This window comes from Salvia splendens, chromosome 14 (assembly GCF_004379255.2).
Source record: "Salvia splendens isolate huo1 chromosome 14, SspV2, whole genome shotgun sequence".
Lineage (NCBI taxonomy): Eukaryota > Viridiplantae > Streptophyta > Magnoliopsida > Lamiales > Lamiaceae > Salvia > Salvia splendens.
In genome coordinates, this window is record NC_056045.1 from 3,527,181 (window position 1) to 3,546,767 (window position 19,587).

General features: G+C 39.0%; 2 protein-coding genes across 9 annotated transcripts; one reads left to right on the forward strand and one right to left on the reverse strand.

Annotated features, from left to right (window-relative positions):
• Positions 1-60: 60 nt before the first annotated feature.
• Positions 61-14,433, forward strand: LOC121763251 (leucine carboxyl methyltransferase 1 homolog). 3 transcript variants are annotated; one of them, XR_006042416.1, is made up of 13 exons: positions 61-318; positions 7,684-7,772; positions 7,877-8,013; positions 8,858-8,905; positions 9,152-9,233; positions 10,027-10,129; positions 10,231-10,351; positions 10,511-10,558; positions 11,269-11,368; positions 12,538-12,602; positions 13,622-13,673; positions 13,966-14,004; positions 14,093-14,143. XR_006042416.1 is itself a non-coding variant. In XM_042159209.1 (13 exons), exons 1-13 carry the CDS (start codon positions 239-241, stop codon positions 14,174-14,176), a joined length of 1,032 nt encoding a protein of 343 aa, XP_042015143.1. In that variant the 5' UTR covers positions 193-238; the 3' UTR covers positions 14,177-14,433. The 3 variants fall into 3 exon arrangements, 1 of the variants encoding a protein (XP_042015143.1); XR_006042415.1 differs by having other exon boundaries at positions 193-318; positions 12,529-12,602; XM_042159209.1 differs by having other exon boundaries at positions 193-318; positions 11,269-11,352; positions 14,093-14,433.
• Positions 14,434-15,557: 1,124 nt separating this feature from the next.
• LOC121765460 (serine/threonine-protein kinase D6PKL1-like) lies at positions 15,558-19,587 on the reverse strand. 6 transcript variants are annotated; one of them, XM_042161635.1, is made up of 4 exons: positions 19,204-19,586; positions 18,814-18,852; positions 16,984-18,296; positions 15,558-16,649 (listed from the first exon to the last, which is right to left on the reverse strand). In XM_042161635.1, the coding sequence occupies exons 3-4, from the start codon at positions 18,240-18,242 to the stop codon at positions 15,773-15,775; spliced, it is 2,136 nt and encodes a 711-aa protein (XP_042017569.1). In that variant the 5' UTR covers positions 18,243-18,296; positions 18,814-18,852; positions 19,204-19,586; the 3' UTR covers positions 15,558-15,772. The 6 variants fall into 6 exon arrangements, with proteins under 6 accessions (XP_042017569.1, XP_042017565.1, XP_042017570.1 ...); XM_042161631.1 differs by having other exon boundaries at positions 19,043-19,586; XM_042161636.1 differs by lacking the exon at positions 18,814-18,852 and having other exon boundaries at positions 19,182-19,587.

Consider the following 19,587-nt stretch of genomic DNA (forward strand, 5'->3'; position numbering starts at 1 on the left):
TCACTGTTTGCAACCTTTTATTTTATGTTTTAATACCGCTTAATTAAAAACATTTCAGTATTTTAAATTTATTTTAGGGTAAAATTAAAAGCCCCAAATTTTTAACTTTAACTATATATATAGAGCATAAATTTCGAATTGCATAATTTTACAGCGAGAGGAGAAGAAGCCAATTTAAACCTCATACTTTTATCCTCTCAATCTCACAATTCTCCTATTTCCTCTGATATTTGATTTCATGGCGAAACCGGCGGCGGATTGGCGGAGCAATAGAAAGGCGGTTCAAGCCACCAATGACGACGCCTCCGCTAGCAAGCTGTAAGCTCCTCTCTTTCCTCTTATGCTGCCTTCTCTTTCCATTTTTTACGAGATGCAAAGTTTTATTCATATGCACGCTACTTTTGCGGGGGAACTGTGTATTAAACGATTAAATTTGTACTAATTTCCACTCGTTTTTGGTTGGATTGGTCAAGTTTGATGCGTATTAGTATTTCTTTATCATTTTCCAAGGGCAAATGATGATTGCCATTACCTCAATTTTTCTCCTTCAAATACACTAACTTGTCATGGTAAAACTGAAGCAATTTAGCTTTTGATTTGAACTAGTTTGGTTAAAGATGGTGCCAATTGTTAACAATCTGGTGCAGAATTGGGGTCGCCGGGGCTATGAACGGCGACCGGAATTGCACCTACACAAATCGAGTGACGCGAGGGAGAAGATAGAGCAGAGGAAGGGGAATTTTGCATTAAATCATCAAACATGCCTTTACAAATGAAATAGCTCAGCTTATATCGCTGTGTTGTAACTAACAAACAATCTAACAACTTGAATTAACTAACTATCACACGCTATGTGTTGATTTGGAGTTCACAACATACAATTCTCGTGTGCATGCATCCATGCACCCATTTATTACGTATAAAAGCCACCTCAACATTTATTTAGCTCCGTTCCTAGCTCATTTCATGCACCAAACGTCCCCCCCCCCTCAAGTAACCTTGCCCTCAAGGTTGAAAAAGAGGAAAACGCTTCTTGATGTCGTGAAGAAACTCCCATGTAGCGTCCTCTGGAAAGGAGTTAGACCAATGAATCAAAACCTTCGTAGCAGGTTGATTACCCCTCTTGACCAAGCGACGATCCAAGATTTGCACCGGCTCCATGAATGTGGAATTACCAGGAAAGGGCAGAGTGCCATGAAGCTGAGAGAGCGGCCTAACCTTCTTCCTTAGCTGAGACACATGGAAAACTGGATGAATTTTGGCATCCGGAGGCGGAGCGAGTTTGTAAGCAACTTCCCCAAATTTATCGATGATCTTGAAGGGTCCAAAGAAGTGAGGACTAAGCTTGTGGAACTGGCGATCACGTAGAGTGTTTTGGCGATAAGGCTGAAGCTTGAGAAAAACCCAATCACCGATAGCAAAGCGGCGGTCCGAACGGTGTTTATCATGTTGTTGTTTCATTCGACGTTGAGCTCGGCCTAAATGGAACTTAAGTACATCCAACATAGCCTCACGAGCTAAAAGACTCTCATTAACATCATGAACAACCGAGTCTCCACGAAAATACGGGATGTGAAGAGGAGGAGGGTTGCCATATAAAGCTTCAAAAGGAGTGGTTCCTATGGCCGAGTGGAAAGAAGTGTTGTACCAAAATTCTGCCAAGCTTAGCCATTTGCACCAATTAGCAGGCTGATCCCCGCACATACAACGGAGATACGTCTCTAAGCATCGATTCACCACCTCAGTTTGGCCATCAGATGATTGAGGATGATAGGCCGTAGATAAGTGGAGCTCAACCCCTTGGAGTTTAAAAAAATCAGACCAGAATTGACTAAGGAAAACCTTGTCCCTATCACTGATAAGAATAGTGGGAAGGCCATGGAGCTTATAAACGTGATCAAGGAATGCTTGAGCCACAGTAAGAGCCGAATAAGGATGAGTGAGGCTCATGAAGTGAGCATATTTGGTCAGTCTCATGGATGATTTCCCATGAGATAAAGGAAGCCCTTCAATAAAATCTAGGCTGACTTGTGACCAAGCAGCTTCAGGTATAGGCAATGGCTGAAGTAATCCAGGAGATGCGCTATTGTCATATTTATAACGTTGACAGATATCACACTCTCGAATGGCATTTCTGATTTGTTTTTCCATATTTGGCCAGTAGAAGAGAGAAGAAAGTCTCTTATAAGTAGCAAGCACACCAGAATGGCCTCCACAGCTAGAGTGATGGAACAAATGGATGATTTTTAAGCGCAAGGCAAGGTCATTGCCAACCACCAATCTGCCTTTTCTTCTCAGTTGGCCCCCTAACCAAAAATATTTGGAAGGCAAGGCAGGGTTCTGTTGTAAGTCAGTGATCACAAGCTTCAAAGAAGGATCCGAATCCCAAGTAGATTGAATGAGGGGGTATAGATCATCAGAAACCGTAGTGATAGCCATGCAAAAGACCTCTTAAGAATGGACTCGAGAGAGTGCATTAGCAACACTGCTCTCCACCCCTTTCTTATATGTAATCTCAAAATCAAAAGCCATAAGTTTGGAAAGCCAGTTGAGTTGCCCAGGTGTAGTGAGTTTTTGTTTCATCAGGTGGCTCAAGGTCTTGTGATCAGTTTTGACCTCAAAAGGCTTGAAACTCAGGTAATGGCTCCAATAAGTGACAACAAACACAATAGCAAGAAGCTCTTTGTCATACACAGAGAGACCTTTGTTTTTAGGAGAAAGGGCTTTGCCAATAAAAGCAATAGAATGGCCAGCTTGCATCAACACAGCACCAATTCCATAACTTGAAGCATCAGTTTCAATCACAAAGGGTAAAGAGAAGTCTGGCAAGGCAAGTACTGGAGGGGAAACCATAGCCTTCTTCTGCTCAAGAAAAGCCTTATCAGCCTCAGCATCCCAATGAAATGCATCCTTCCTAAGAAGATCAGTGAGTGGCTTACAAATAATGCCATAATTCCTAATAAATTTCCTGTAATACCCAGTAAGACCAAGAAATCCTCTCAACTTAGAGACATCCAAAGGAGTAGGGCAATCTTGCATTGCTTGAACCTTCTTGGGATCAGTAGAAACCCCTTTCTCAGAGATAATATGGCCAAGATATTCAATCTGATCCCGGGCAAATTCACACTTGCTAGCTTTAGCATATAGAGAGTTATCTTTGAGCTTCTGGAAAACCAGTTTGAGGTGGTTCAAGTGAGCATCTAAGTCCTTACTGTAAACCAAGATATCATCAAAAAATACGAGCACAAACCTCCTGAAAAAGGATCTGAAAACATCATTCATCAAACTCTGAAATGTGGCAGGAGCATTGGTGAGGCCAAAGGACGTCACAGCAAACTCATAGTGGCCATCATGAGTTCTAAAGGTTGTTTTAGGGATATCTTGCACTTCTATACGGATTTGGTGATAGCCACCCCTCAAATCAATTTTAGAGAAAATAGAAGCTCCTCTGAGTTCCTCCAGCAATTCATCAATGGGAGGAATGGGGTATTTATCTTTAATAGTGAGCTTATTCAATCTTCTATAATCAGCACACATTCTCCATGTGCTATCTTTCTTTTTAACCAACACAACAGGAGAAGAAAAGGGGCTAGAGCTGGGCTGGATAAAACCTTACTGTAAAAGCTCAGAAACTTGCTTCTCAATGATGTTCTTCTGTAATGCAGAATGCCTATACGGTCTAGAAGTAACTGGGGTAGCATCAGGATCAAGAGTGATCTTATGATTGTGAGAGCGCATGGGAGGCAGTGTCGACGGTTCAGCAAAAACAGAACTCTGCTCTTCTAAAAATGATTGAACCTGGGGAGGGATATGGTGCTCCACTTCAGTGCTTCCCTGAATAGTAAAGAATTCAGAATGGCCCCCTACATTCATTTGTATACAACACAACTGAATTCCATCAGTATGGGCAAGAAGCTTATTCATCTCTTTCTCGGATACAGCCTGAACAATTTGTTGATTATAGCCACCACGCAATAGGTGCCTCTTTCCATTTAAAGTGAAGTCCATGGTTAAATTTTTAAAATTCCACTGGATGTCACCTAATGTCTCCAACCATTGGATGCCAAGCACCATATCACAGTTGCCTAAGGGAAGGAGGAGTACATCAGTCAAGAAGGCAGTGCCACGCAAGAACCATTTCAACCCTTTACACAGAATTACACTCCAGTCGATTTCCATCCGCCACATCCATAGACACTGGAGCTACAGCAGTGAGTGAAAGGCCTAGCTTCTTAGCTAAGTGCAAATCAAGGAAATTATGTGTACTCCCCGAATCTATGAGAATATGAAGAGCCTTCTTTCCCATACGGCCAGTGACTCTCATGGTTCGAAAATGCCGTGAAGAAGAGCCATTAATAGCATGTATAGAAATCAGAGGGTTCTCATCCTCTCCACCATCATCACTCAATTGATCAAGAGCTAGTTCTACAGGGTGTAAACCATCATCGATTTCTAATAAGTAAAGTTGCTTTCTAGCACAACGGTGCCCTCGTTCAAATTTTTCATCATAACCATAACAAATACCCCTAGCTCGTTTATCAGCCATCTCCTCTTCAGTTAGTAAGCGCTTAGACTTAAAAGCAGGGGTAATAGGTGTAGGAAGCAGGGGTGTGGAAGTGTTTTGAGATCGAGCATCAGTAGTAGTAAAGCGACGATTATTAGAAGGAAAATTATCTTTCAATGGAGCAGACATATCTTGTAATCTAGCTAAAGCATACGCATGAACCAAGGTTTGAGGCATAAACATTCGCACAACCTTTTGAACAAACGGTTTCAAGCCATTAATGAAGTGGCTAATCGCATAAGATTCAGAGAGAGAAACACGGCCCAATAACAGTTCAAAACGATCATGATATTCAGCAAATGAACCTGTTTGTTTGAGCGCGAGGAGTTCAGTCATCGGATCTCCTAGTAGTTGATCGCCAATCGCTTGCAAAAACAACGGCCACGGAGTAAACATAGCGCGATCCTGGTATTTATCCTGGTATTTAGACCAGTTCTGGAACCATTGAAGAGCTCTTCCTTTGAAATCGATCACGGCTAGACGGACTTTAGAGTCCTCAGTGTTGTCAAAAACGCGCCGGGGCGCGCTCGGGGCGCGGGTCGCCATGATCGAGGCCGGCTTCGCCCGAACATGGGTGAGCTGAGCGAGATACGTGGGGCGCCGTCGAAGCGCGGTCTGGGCGGTCGGGGCGGATGGAGCGAGAGACGTAACTAGCGTAGGCCAAGCCACCGCCGGAGCGAGGGCTTACCTGTTGCCGTCCGCCCTGGTTCGCCGGTAGGCTGCCGATTTTTTGCTTTTACACAGAAAAAAGAAGAGGGAGGGGAGATGAGACAGGATATAGAGTGAGAGATAGATAGAGGGTCAATTTGATCAGTTTACATTGGGAAACGAAATTATTTTTTGACTATTTTTCTCTTTCATTGTATTTTTAAGATTGGCTCAGAAAATTTGATTCATGTGCAATCTTTCTCTTTTTTATCGAAAATCCTAAAACGTGTTCGAATATATAATTATAGTACTCCATCAATTATTGTTTATTTCTATTGTTATTATTTGTATAAGTAACATATTTTATTAATTCCTTATATTTATAATTTAATTTTAGGTACATATAAAGCTAATTTAGTAATCTTTAGAACATCACAATCTCTATTTATGGAGCTTTTCATTTTACCTAATTTTTATTTATGAATTAAATGAAGAGAAATAAAATAATAATTATATGTTTATTTGATAATTTGTTTTATGAATTAAATGAAGAAATTTAAAATAATAATTATGTTTATTTAAATGAAGAGAAATAAAATAATAATTTATTATTTCTTCCAATCTTTCATCTTTTTCCAAAATGACTATTATAAAATCCATTAATTAAATATTATAATAAGTAAATTGATTATAATTCCTCCAATAAATCTTTTCTACCCAATGTCAAAATTGAATTTTAAAAATATTTTTACCTGTTATGTAAATATAAGTATTTTTATATTATAGTGAATTATCTTTAATCATTATTATTACTAATATATAAATAATAAATAATTTTGCGCCCCGATTCGTGGGTCCCTCGCCCCATCGCCCCGCGACCCGGGGTCCAGCCTCATCGCCCCGGACCGACCCGCGACCCTAACAACACTGGTCCTCAGGAGTCAGATCGACCGTGAAGAAATGATCGCAACGTAGGATCCATCCGGCTAAGTCCTCGCCGGCGAAGATAGGGGATCCTACTTTAGATTGACGCGTAGCGAAATATTGATGACGTTGCTGGGGACCTCCGCCTAATTGACCGTTCGGAGCACCACCGGCAAATTGCCCAACGGCCATGCCACGAGTGTGCGGAGCAAAACGAGTGAGGAACTCGTTTTGTTGGAGTTGCAGAGCAAGGAGACCTTCGTGAAGTTCCTTCATCGCGAGATCCATCAGAAGTGTCACGGAGCTTATCAAGCTCGTCACGTTTCCGATCAGATTCAGCCACGCGATTGGAGAGATCAGCCATAGCGGCTGCAAGCATCTCCTCCAATCGGCGCATGTCGCCGGAGAGGGTTTCGACCATCACAGGAGTAGGATCGGGAAAGCTGATACCACCTGGTGCATAATTGGGGTCGTCGAGGCTATGAACGGCGACCGGAATTGCACCTACACAAATCGAGTAACGCGAGGGAGAAGATAGAGCAGAGGAAGGGGAATTTTGCATTAAATCATCAAACATGCCTTTACAAATGAAATAGCTCAGCTTATATAGCTGTGTTGTAACTAACAAACAATCTAACAACTTGAATTAACTAACTATCACACGCTGTGTGTTGATTTGGAGTTCACAACATACAATTCTCGTGTGCATGCATCCATGCACCCGCTTATTACGTGTAAAAGCCACCTCAGCGTTTATTTAGCTTCGTTCCTAGCTCATTTCATGCACCACAATCAAGACGAGGGAAATGTTGACCAGTGTAATTTCGGTCACTCTTCTTGTGGCCTTGTTATTATGTAGCCTGTTCAGGTTAAGAATTCGAGAGGGGGGGGGGGTGTGAATATGGAGGGTTAATTCCTGTTAGTCATGTATGTAACATTACTGGTTCTTATGGTTTGTTTTCTCCGAACTTCTTCTAGGTAGTAGGAGCATAAAGCTGAATTGTAGTGTGCTAAACCTTCTCATTTTTCCCTTAAATGCATCATTCCTCACTTTTTTGGCGTAGTCTTTCACAATAATTTTGCTGGTTCTTATGGCCGGTACTCTCAGAACTTCTCCTAGGTAGTAGGAGTGCCCATCTGATTTAAATGGTATCATTGTCTCTTTTTCCCCTTATGTAATCCATTCGTCTTGTTTTACATTTTTTCATCACGATTGAGTGTCTCTTTCGGCTGAGATAGCTTTCTATGGTGGGGTATATTTTATTTACACGGTAATTTTTTTTAGTAAAATGAAATCGTATTTGCTAAAGATCTATTGATAAGTTGGTTAACATATATACATAATACACACATCCCTCCTTTAATGTTCAAATTGTAAAAGTAAGCCCTGTATGGTGTCATGATATTATGAGTGCTCCTTTAGCCCCATTTCAGATATGGTTTTCGAAACTTCATTTCTATAAGGACCCACTGTTCATTGAGTATACCGGTAGGCAGTAGCTCTACCTTGCCCTGCGCTGCTAATGCTATCTAATTTCTGTAACAAGGTCTTGTGTTAAAAAGGGATACATGACAGATGACTACATTCATTTGTTCGTTAAAAGGCCCATCAGGAGATCCCCTATAATAAATCGTGGTATGGTTTGGATTTCACCTAAAGCTTCCTAGTTTTTCAAACTTATTACTTCAAGGTCTGTTGCATTTCAGTTTTCATGATTTTGTTCGCAAATTATGTTTTAGGGTACTTTGCTCGTTATTCAGCTCTCCGGAAGCTTCTCTATAAATTTCTTGACTGCAAGATAAATGGGGAAGAGAAATGCAAGAAGCAAATATTGTCACTTGGGGCTGGCTTTGATACTACATATTTTCAGTTGCAGGTGCTTGAGTTTTCATGTGAGATATTATTTATATCTTGTTACTAATTAATTTGGAAGGATCCTTCAACTAGTATATGACCCGTTATATTTTTCACATCTATTAGTTAGTCTTTGCTGTCTTTCTTGATACACCGTATGATGCTTTAGTGGCTGCGGTTCATCTGTTTGTAATTGCTAATAATTTATGGGTTGAATTACAGTAGTTTATAGCCTGAACTTTCAGCCTTATTCAGTTTATAGTCTTAACTTTGATTTATTTTTTGTATAGTCTGAACTTTGAGAAAGTTTCAATTGTAGCTCGATCAAAATTATCTGTCAGACTGGCACCGAAAGTGTGACTGGGGTGATAAGTAAAATGAGGGGAATTTTTAAATTTTCACCTCAATAGAGAACTACGTCGTTCATGTCCATTTCATCAAATAAAAGATTCCTCGTCTGTTGGTATTCTAGTATGATGATTCAGACATTACAGGGTGAGAGTTCTAGGGTTTTTTGGTTTTTGCACTCCTAATGGGTTTTGTTCATTTTTCCTGAAGAAGAACCGATCCTCATTTTAATTCAAGGTTAAGGAAATGATACACTGTGGCATTTTTTATGTGATGAAGTGAACATGAATGACACTTTTTTTTAGGTGGAAAATCATCCCGGTCATATGCCGGCGTCAAGTTTTATTAACTAGGGTATAATTGAAATTTTCTCAAAGCGCAGACTATACTCATGATAAAATCAAAGTTGAAGCTATAAAATAAAATATGCTTAAAAGTCAGCTACAAACAACTCTTTATTATATCTCAGATGCAATTAGTTGCCATGATTTTTCCATTGAACCATTTCTGTCTTACAGGATGAAGGGAATGCGCCTCATTTATACGTGGAGTTAGATTTCAAGGAGGTAGAGATTTCATGTTCTCCCCCCTCTTACTCTCCCATTAAGTTCTTTTCAAGTAGCACATAAGCGGACATATCCCCGGATGAATAAGAGACGCTGCCACTATGCTTCAGAGTTGAACTGTCTTACTACCATAATACCCTTGATGCTTTAGTCCTTGTAACAAAAATGAAATCTATCTCTTAAACTCTTGACATATAGTTTATCTGGCAGCTCTCTGTTCTCATATCATGGTGCTGCATTTATTAGGTGACAAGTAAGAAAGCTGCTATCATTGAAAACTCGTCTGAGCTGAGAGGCAAAGTTGGTGAAGCTGCATTGATCTCTCAAGGTATTGGGATATTATGCAATACTTCAACCTTAAGAAATTTCAGATCTTTTTAAGAAACAACTGACAGTCCCGCCCTGCTTTTGTCCCCTAACAAATCAAAAGACTTGCAACGATAGTTTGTTATAGAACCTGTACAAGAAAACGGGCAAGCATTATATACGTTACTACAAATCATGAGACTTTAGTGAACAATATGCTTTCATTTCTCCCCTTGTCATTTTTCTATGTTTGGTGTGGAGTACCTTCTGGCTTTGCTTACAATGTTCTGCTTTGAAAGCTCGTTCTCCATTATGGTGTTGGGGCAATGGGTGCTACCTCGTAGGGATTTTTTAATCTTTTTTATCACCTTGTGCTCAAGTTTAATGGAAATATCTTGGATTTTCTGGTTTTTGTTACCTTTTATTTGTTAGGAGCCACAAAACTTTATTGTACTTTCTTAAGAATGTAGATACATATTATGGAAGACTCCTAGAGTTGATTTATATTTATGAGATGAACTGTATGAATAGTTAACGTTGATTATCTTATTTCATAATTATAACATCTGAGGCTTGGCAAAAAGGGCCTCTTTTGAGTGAATCTATATTGTTCAAACTTTTAACTATTAGGGCACATGATCCGTTTATTTACGATATTGTGCACTCAGTTTAGGTTATTTGAGTTTACGACTAAATATGACACTTGTTTGTTTCATATCTTTCTTTAATGTGATGTGCCATTTTGGTACTGATATAGAAGATTTTGCGTGGCCATGTTTTTTTTAAAAAAAAATTTCAATCCTGAATTTGTTCAGAGAAAGGGGAAGTGTCTGGAGATCACTACAAACTCCTCCCTGTTGACTTGCGTGATATACAACAACTTGACGATATGATTTCTTTGGCTGATATGGACCCTAGGTATGTATATATACTTTGACAATTATTTTCATTTACTGCACACACTCCCCATGAACCGCATAAAAAATCTGAAAATTCAGCCGTTCTAATGCTATTTTCAGTTTGCCAACTTTTATAATTGCAGAATGCGTTCTGATATACTTGGATCCAGAATCAAGCCGTTCTGTTGTTAGTTGGGCTTCTAGAACTTTTTCTACTGCGGCATTTTTCTTATATGAGCAGGTTGGGGGAGATTTTTCATTCTTTAATCTTATATGTTGCTGTATTTATTAGTTTTAATATATTAAACTTGCTCTACCTTGTCCTCTTATTTTATCATATTCTCCTGTCTTTGGTTATTTGGTCAACAATGGCATGACAAAATGTTTCACTTTCCAACAGATTCATCCTAATGATGCTTTTGGGCAACAGATGATAATGAACCTGGAGGTAGTGTTTCATTATCTTGTAATATTAATCACCCTTGTATAGGTGGAGCCAATTTTTTTTCTTTGTATTTATTTGGCTTAAGACGGCTGCTCTGAACCGTCAGTTTTGGCCTATATTCTGCTTCAAATTAGTATGAGATTTTGCAGTCAGTAATTAGTTGTAATTTGACATCAAATAGTTTTCATTTCAAGCATCAGGTTCCTACAAGTCTCACAGTTTAGTCAATAGTTTTTTACTACCCTTCAATTGGACTATTGGAGATGTTGAATCAAAGTATTGCCTATAGTGTTGTTTTTTTTAATGCATTTTCGGAAGATCCATAATGCTTATGAGTTGAGACCCAAAATGTTCATATTTCAGTAATGATTTGTAAGATTCTGTGATCGGTCCGGTCTCCTTGCACATTGTTTCTTAGATATACTATTGAATGGGGTACTCCTTTTGTGCACCTATTTTCATGGTAGCATATTGTTATCCATTTTAATTGTAAATTGTGCTAATACTTTTCTTTCCTTTTTGTGAAGTCTCTATCCCGACTTTATCTCTGTTTCATGGAATTTAACAATGTCATGTTCATGGGGACTCATTTTTCCAAACATTAGATGATATTTTATTTCTTTCAGTGATTCTGTGTGAAAGTAAAATGAGACGTCCTGCCTCAAGATATTGTGAACAACGAGACATTTAATTGAGATATTTTTTCATCTCAGAGTCGAGGATGTGGATTATTAAGCCTTCATGATACACCGACATTGCAGGCGAAGGAAAAACTTTTTCTTGATCAAGGATGGCGGGTATACTCTCTTTATGGTACAGCCATTCTGGGTCCCAAGTTATAGTATATAATATGATGTCAAGAAACTGCCTCTCCTGCTATGCAGATAAAGGCACAAACTTTGGAGTATTTACATAAAAGTTACGAAAAACAATTTGAAACATATTTGGACCTCATCCTATCTGATTTACCAGTCTTACGTTGTTAAATGGAAAGTTAAAGAAATCATAGCTTAATTTGTTATCTCAGTGATCTGGAATATCTTAGTTATGAAAAGCACAAATTATTGTAGCTTTTATTGACTTGGATGCAATTTTTGGAATGTCTTAGGTTGAGAACAGGATGAAAATGAGTCTTGCCTTGCTACAGTATCATTTTATCTGCCTTATTTAGATTTTAGATAGTGGGATTTAATTTAAGCCTCAACATGTCAGAAAGGTGTGTGCTTTCAGAATTTTAATATAAAGCTGAGAACATATTATTTCTGCCCCACCAAGAAAAACGAGTGTTTCTTGGTCACGATCCCAATCGATTTTGTTCTACTTACTCCCTCTTGGTAATCATTGGAATAATTGTTGGAGACTGAAATAATGGATACCACAGTTCTAGAAACAACACAAGCTGCCAAGAAACTGGATATGGAATATCAGAAAACGTAACTGTAACTTGGTGTCGTGAATCTACATTATTTAGTTAGCCATAGAGGGAAGGTGGGTGTAAATCTTCTAAGAACCACTGCCAAGTATATTTTTCAGGGTGGACTTGTAGATATTTGGCTTCTACTTAATCATGGAAATATTGGCTGGGTCATATTGGAAATATTGGCTGGTTTTATTCTGAAAAATAGTTTACAGAAGTGTAACTCATGATTGCTTGCTTATCGCAGCATTAGTATATTATCTTGCCTTTTGTTAAATTAAGTCATATAATGCATAAACTCTATTGGATAGACAAGGCTCTTGTATGTGTATCTCCATGATCTTGCTTAGACTTTGAATGTTAGTAGTATTTCTTTATAATTAAGAGGATTTTTTTAGGAAACATATCACGGCTTACTCTTATTTTTTCAGTTTTTTTTATGATGAAGAAATCATTTTTATCCCCAAATTATTATGAAAATCATGATCCTTTCTGTTTTCTTTGTACAATTTAGATACTTTCTGTTTTCTTATATCTTATCCATCTATTGGTTGAGGTCTCATAGAGAGCTGTTGCTTGGGACATGCTGAAAGTTTACAGCACATTTATTGATGCCCAGGAAAGAAGCAGGTATATGTTGCCTAATCTATTGATAAAACTGTGATTGCTAGAAAACTGCTGAGTGAGTCCTATTATGAATTGCTTAATGCTATATTAAATGTTTCTTACTTATTTGAGGCAATTATACTTTGTTGCTATAATGTAATTTTATTGAGTCTAGGTCTATAAGGCTTTTCAACTTTTACAGCTTACAAGCTCTTTTTTTTTATTAATTCAATAATCATCTTGCCTGGATCATGCGTGTATCGCAGTGAAGTTATGTCCTAAAACAAATTTGACATCCTCGTTCATACCTCAGACCTAGTCCTGCCACCCTAAATGGGAAGCTCTTTTTTTCTTCCAAAAAAGGGAGAATCATGTCACTTCAGTTAATGAGACGCAAATAAAAAATGAGCCACGACTGAGACGTGAAACTGTATCAAGCCACATATGAGACGTGAGTTACTTTGACGCGATTCAGTTCGCGTCTCACTTATGACACATCTTCAATTCGCATCTCATTAAGTGAAGTGACTCATTTACAAACCCGTTTCTCCCATTTTCGACATTAAAAAAAGCTTCCATTCAGGGAATCTAATTAGAGTTCTTTTAGGAGGAGAATGGGTGTGTCCTGAGTGTGGCAAGAGCCAAGTTAACAAAAACATAAAAAGAAACATGTTCTTTCGGGTTGTAGGAGATAAGGATGCATCTTTCTTTTGGTTTCTTGAGTTAAATGAATCTGGACATCCATCTTTTTCGAGGCCTGGTTACAAATATTCACGGCTCACCACCTTTAGCACCCTTTCTCCATTCCCACCTGGAACTAGGACTGTCGATTGGCTGAAAAGTTTCAGTTAAACCTGGGAGATTCACAGCCTTTTCCCCCCTTTCAATATGAATGTTCTAATATCAGAAAATGCCTTCTATAAATCTTAAAGGTCAAGTGCTTTTGCAGATCAATGATTTACTTTGCAACCAACTGTTTACCCTTTTTAACTTTCTTGTATGCATCAATGGTCTCTTTTAATAATTCTGATCTCCTGGGATAGGATTGAACGGTTGGAATTGTTCGATGAGTTTGAAGAGTGGTACATGATGCAGGCAAGCATCTTTTCACTTTTTTACTTATGTCAGATAACCATATGTCAGAAATTATTTCTTTTGAATATAGTGCTGCATGTTTTGCCATCTCCTTATTTTAGATATTTTTTTATAATTATAAAGTAGTCTTAACTAGTATTCTGTGTGTTTTTGACATGCATCTGTTTTTCTTTTATCGAACACAATCCTGGCTAAGCTATTTCTATTGCTATGCCCAAAGATCACGTTCCACAAATGTCTTTAATTCCGAACATATTTATACCTATTCGTAATACCTCATTGCTTATTGCAGGAGCATTATTGTGTGACTTGTGCAATCAATGATGCAATGGTATGCATGCCACTTCACTGAGATATGATTCCTCGACCCCTTAAGTTGTGTATGGCCCTCATTGGGTGCATCGTTTTGGTTCTTGCAGGGTATATTCAACGAATTTGGTTTCCCCAACGAGGAGCATGCAACAGGTTCCTCCACTGCATCCACAACCGTTCCCTCTATGTGAAAATACACTACTTTTCTGAATCTTCATCTCCGATCATCGAGATGAGAGGTCGTCAGAACTAGTTGTTTTTGTTCCTAGTAGAGCTTTCTACAATGTGTATGGATCCCTCTAATTTGTTTCTAATTTGAATGAAGCTGCAATGTCCCTCCTCAATATAGCTCAAAATTGTGTTAATCCACAAGCCAGAATCGTCTGTGGAAACAGTTTCTTGCATAGTTGATTGCTCCCCTAAATTGTATCTCTTCTATTACATTATACTCCCTCCGTCCCGCACTACTCGCACGTATTTCCTTTTTGGGCGTCCCAAGTTACTTGCACTATTTCCATTTTTAGTAAAAATTTTCACCTACAGCCGTCATTTTTGACTTTCCTATACACTCATTCCTTAATCTCCGTGCCGAAAAGGAAATGAGCGAGTAGCTCGGGACGGAGGGAGTATTTAATTCTATACATGTGTTCCATGTCATTCTGGGCTATCTTTTTTACTTCTTTTACTATTTGCATTTTTTGTTATAGCATTAATATTATTGAGAAAACAATGGTTTTCTTTTTATTTTTTACTCTGGGAGGAAGCAAGATGATGATTTATCTTATTAGGAGTCCATTAGGAATTTTTTATGTTCCTATTTCATATAGGCTTCATGCAACAAATAAAACACATGTGACAAATAATTTGAAGGGTAATTTCCTAAAATACATTGGAGAGATGTAACACCACAAGTTTCTCAGTTTAGCCAAAAACAAGAGAGCAAACAAACATTTCATTCTTCTAGTATAGTTCCAACATCAACACTTTAACAGTTGCTCTACCAATCATAGTTAAACTATCATGTGTGTACTCCAAAGGGAGAGACAGATAATGTAATTTTAATTCAAAGGGGTCCAAAAGAAGGTATATGAAAACAAATATTTTCACAAACTTCAAACTTTTACTTCCACCATATCTTGTCTTCTGTCACAATTCAGAACAAGAAGAATCAAAAGGACCATCTCCCCTTCTTAAAAATTAATAAGTATTTAATAGTTCATTTCAATATTAGAATGTCTAGAATAACTTCTTCTAGTTTGTTTACCCGCCAAAGTGCTGCTAAAAAGTAGCAATATAAAAATATAATTATAACATTATAAAATATACATATACTTGTCTTTGGAAACAATACAATAAGATCCTTTACTTTAAACTAAAACCTTGACAGAGAAACTATTCTAGTTCTAGTGAATAGTTTAACATCTTATTTTTGTGTTTATATATGAGTAAACCTCATAACTTTTATCTTTATTTTATCATGATCATAAACTAGAATTAACCCCTTATTTATCACATTAATTTGGAACGAGTGACAACTTTTGTGGCACAATAAATCAGATTTCTTTCTGTAAAGAAGAAATAAATTTGAGTTGTACTAAAAAGAATCCAAAATGGATTTAAATAGGTAACAGAGTGATTGTAGTACATTACATGCTGAGATTCTTGATCCAATTTCTAGTGATGGTCGAATTGCATCAAAACAAAAGCTCAAGCATCACAGCAACTACAACTAATAGTACTCACAAAATACATAAAACAACTCATATATATGCCCTCCCTAACCTAAGCTAAAAGAACTCGAAATCCAGAAATTTACCACCAGATTTCATGTCTGTTCCTACAACTCTCTTGCTCCCACTGCCCACGCTGCTAGCCAGCTCCACTTGCCCAAACTTCGAAGGAAACTCGGCCGCCTCAACAGGCCTCGGCACCTCTGGTGGCGTGCTGCACCGTATCAGAGCCCAGTTCACGCCTTCGAAGAACGCATGCTGCTTTATTTCAGTAGCTCCTCTTTTCACCCCTAGCCGGTTTTGTGGCTCCTTAACAAGTAGTCCACGGATTAGGTCCCGGCTGGCATAGCTCGTTGCAGGCGAGTCTGGAAACTTCAGCTGCTGTCCCACTACATTGAAGAGTGTTGCGCGGTTTCCTGACCCCTTGAACGGGGTTTTGCCATAGAGTAGTTCGTATAAGAAGATGCCGAATGTCCACCAATCCACTGCACTGCCATGACCTTCGCCTTTGATTATTTCAGGAGCTAAGTATTCGTGGGTACCAACGAATGACATGGAGCGTGCTGCGGTAGGTTCGGCAACTAGCTCAGGTAGGGTGCCACCGGATAGCATCCCAGCTTCTGTTCTGGACTTTCCGGACTTTTTCTTACTTTTTTGAGGGAAGAGTCGAGGAAGGAAGCATGTTGGTTGAATGCAGGCGGATGTTGGCTCAATGCACGCTGGCTGCACACAGAATCCGGATCCTCGTTCTGAATTCAAAGCAGAATTTCTAATTAGGGTCGGGGAAACAGTGCATCTGAGGGAGAGGTCGAAATCCGAGAGCATAATGTGGCCGTCATCACGAACTAGGACGTTTTCTGGTTTCATGTCCCTGTATACGACTCCCAGCATGTGAAGGTATTCTAAAGCCAATAGAACTTCCGCTGCGTAAAACCTGATTCAATTGCACAAACAATTATGAAAAGGAAAAATATGAAAACAATATGAAGGTATTCTAAATCTACATATACTCTGTAACAAAATGTTCTCAATAAAGAAATAGGTTGCTTCAATAAGGGAAAGAGCTCGATGAAACGCTACTGAGGTATCAGATACAGTTTTGCAGTTTGAGACATGATATATAGATTTCCAAAATTCATGGATATATAAGATCTCAAAAAAGATGATGTCTCCCATTCAAAGAAACAACCATCAAAAAGCGCTATGTTGAGGAAGGAATTGAAGACTAAGTCTTTGGTAACAAGAAGCTTAAAAAACAAAGTGCATACCTAGTAGCATATTCAGAAAAATGCTTTCCCGGTTGTCGCTGCCTCAGTGTATGCAGGTCTCCTCCAGGACAATACTCCATGACCAAGCAACAAAATCTGTCAGTCTCAAAATGAGTGTACAGCGTTGGTAAGAATGGATGGTCTAGCAGCTGCAATATCTCTCTTTCAGTCTGTGCCCGATTCAACTTGTTCCTGCTAGCAAGAGATGCCTTATCCATCACCTTCATTGCAAAGAAACACCTAGTTGAGCTCAACTCGGAGAGATACACACTCCCAATATCCCCACAACCAAGTCGTCTCAGTAACTTGAAATGATTCATGCCCAAGATGCCATCCCGTGATCGAACATGAAGTATAGCCTTCCATCGGGGATCATTTCCTTTATGAGGCTTGTTCGCACTGCCAGTGATGTTACTCCAGTTGCTGTCATCACTAAGGCCACTGCTATCACTAGCTCGGCTGAGGCTGGTTTTCGTACTCTCAAGAGAATCCCCGGGGATGCTCCCTTTTGTACTTTCATAGTTTCTGTCGACACTGATCATGCCATCACTCACTATCCCATCACTCCGATATGTGCTGGCACAGCTATTCGCAATGCTCATTGCCCTAGTAACGCCAACACTGTCAATGCTGCTAAGTGGACTCACATTCCCGCTCGGAGGTAATGAAGCATCCCAAATGCACTCCTTTTCCTCAGATTCTGGGATTGGACTCGCTTCAGTGTTTTGCGAGGGGCGAGAAGTAGCAAATGGGGATGAGATGGCTGCTAGGTCATTATGCTCTTCAACCAAGCTCTCAGCTGGTGACAGTAACGGAGGGCACTGTTTGATGCTCGGTGGTACACGGAGCGAGAGATCTTCCAGAAAAGGGCCTTTCTTAGAATAGCTTTTGGCCAAACCCTTTCCATCATTGTTGTTTCGGCCGATTGGCATATACACAGGCCTCATCATGTCCATATCCACCGGTTCTGGGGGATGACTCACTCCATGAAATGACGTCGAGCCAGGTTCTTCAAATGAATCGTCACCGACTGTGAAGGAAAGAACATCAGGCATCAGCTCCTCATCATCATCCTCCTCCTGTAGAAAGCTTTTCCCTTTCCATGCTTGTGCAGGAACACGGGAATCCAACTCTCGAGGGTCGCGCAAGCTGGATGGTTTCCGAATCTCTTCTTTCAATAAAGTTGGGAGGGTGCTCCGGGATTTGTTAGCAACAGGCAAGAGCCTGGGAACTGAATGCAACTCAGGTATCCTTTCCATATTATTAAACCACCATGTATCATCAGTAGTACCTCTCTTAACTAGATCAGCTCACTGTAATTCAAACAAGGAAACATGAATTATAACCACAATGCATTAATATTTCAATCAAAACCTTGACATAAATGGAACAACTCAACCAAAAACTCTGGAAAACAATAAATTGAAGAGTAAGACATTCCATTTCCACAACTTCAACAAAATCATAGAACTAATAAAGTGAAGAACAAGAGATTCCTGCAGCATTCACACAATAAAGCGCATAACTTTCAAAAGGCAGCTGTTCTGTAACTCCTAAAACACAACAATGAAAAAACACAGAGTTCAAATTTCTGAGAGAAAGCAAACATTATCTTAAAGAGAGAAAAACAGGAAAGCTCAAAACCGAGAGAAAGGAGACTCGTTGTTATTTAACCATCATTGAAGAAACCCAAAAATAAATAAACAAATGGTTCACAAAAACGCTTGATAAGACAAATTCTCAAAATACCCACATCATGAAATGACAAACACTCCAAAACATCAACCCATCACATTATCCATGGAAAAATGCAAAACTTGAAAATCCCACCTCAAATCAGCACACTGCCGCCATCTCTCTTCGCATTACCTTCTCAACACACAAAATAAAAAAAAGTGAAAAAGCCGCTTAAGAATGTCCCGTTATACGTTTACATATCCAAGCATCTATTAGGCCTAGAATTAGGGGAAGAAAAGATAAAAGCAAGGCGACAAGACGAATTACTTTTACTTAGATTCCACGCAACAAACCATAAAAATCAGAGCGAAAATTAACATACATTCAAATAAAAAGCACAAGAGCCGATTTTGTTGATGCCACAGCTCAAAGGATATTATAGCAACCGTAGAGGCGGCAGAGAATCAAAAGAAGCATTACACTATTTGCAGCAGAAATTGGGAGGGTCTGTGAGTGAATACCCAAAAACATGCAAGAATTTACCTCTGCGGCATAGAAAAATGGAATTATTTCTAGTTGGATCAAGGTGGAAAAGGGGCAGCAACAGTGAGGTTGAGCGACAGAGAGAATTGGGGGAAAAAGGAGTAAAGAAATTGGAATGAAGAGAGGCTGTTTTCTGTTGAAAGATTGGAACTGCAGAAAAAGAAGAGAATTTGTCTAAATGGGTTGGCTTTTTTTCATGAGAGGAGCAAAAAATTGTGCAGCATGGAAGAGTGATTGGTGGTAGTGATAGCTGTTGTTTTTTTTTTAAATTTAATTTAATTTTGTTCTTGTTTTTGGGGGATTTGAGCGCTTTAAGTCATGTGTTCACTGTGATTGCTGTTGAACACGGAAGACGATGGTGGCTCGAGGTCTGTGAAATGACGG

What these genes read in the sequence shown, in the direction of transcription:
- LOC121763251 (XM_042159209.1), top strand. Translation starts at nt 239, where the DNA reads ATGGCGAAACCGGCGGCGGATTGGCGGAGCAATAGAAAGGCGGTTCAA. An exon ending in AGCTGCATTGATCTCTCAAG is followed by an intron (nt 9,234 to 10,026) that starts GTATTGGGATAT and finishes GAATTTGTTCAG; the next exon opens with AGAAAGGGGAAGTGTCTGGA. An exon ending in TTGGCTGATATGGACCCTAG is followed by an intron (nt 10,130 to 10,230) that starts GTATGTATATAT and finishes TGCTATTTTCAG; the next exon opens with TTTGCCAACTTTTATAATTG.
- LOC121765460 (XM_042161636.1), bottom strand. Translation starts at nt 18,242, where the DNA reads ATGGAAAGGATACCTGAGTTGCATTCAGTTCCCAGGCTCTTGCCTGTT. An exon ending in TTTTCTGAATATGCTACTAG is followed by an intron (nt 16,650 to 16,983) that starts GTATGCACTTTG and finishes CAATTGAATCAG; the next exon opens with GTTTTACGCAGCGGAAGTTC.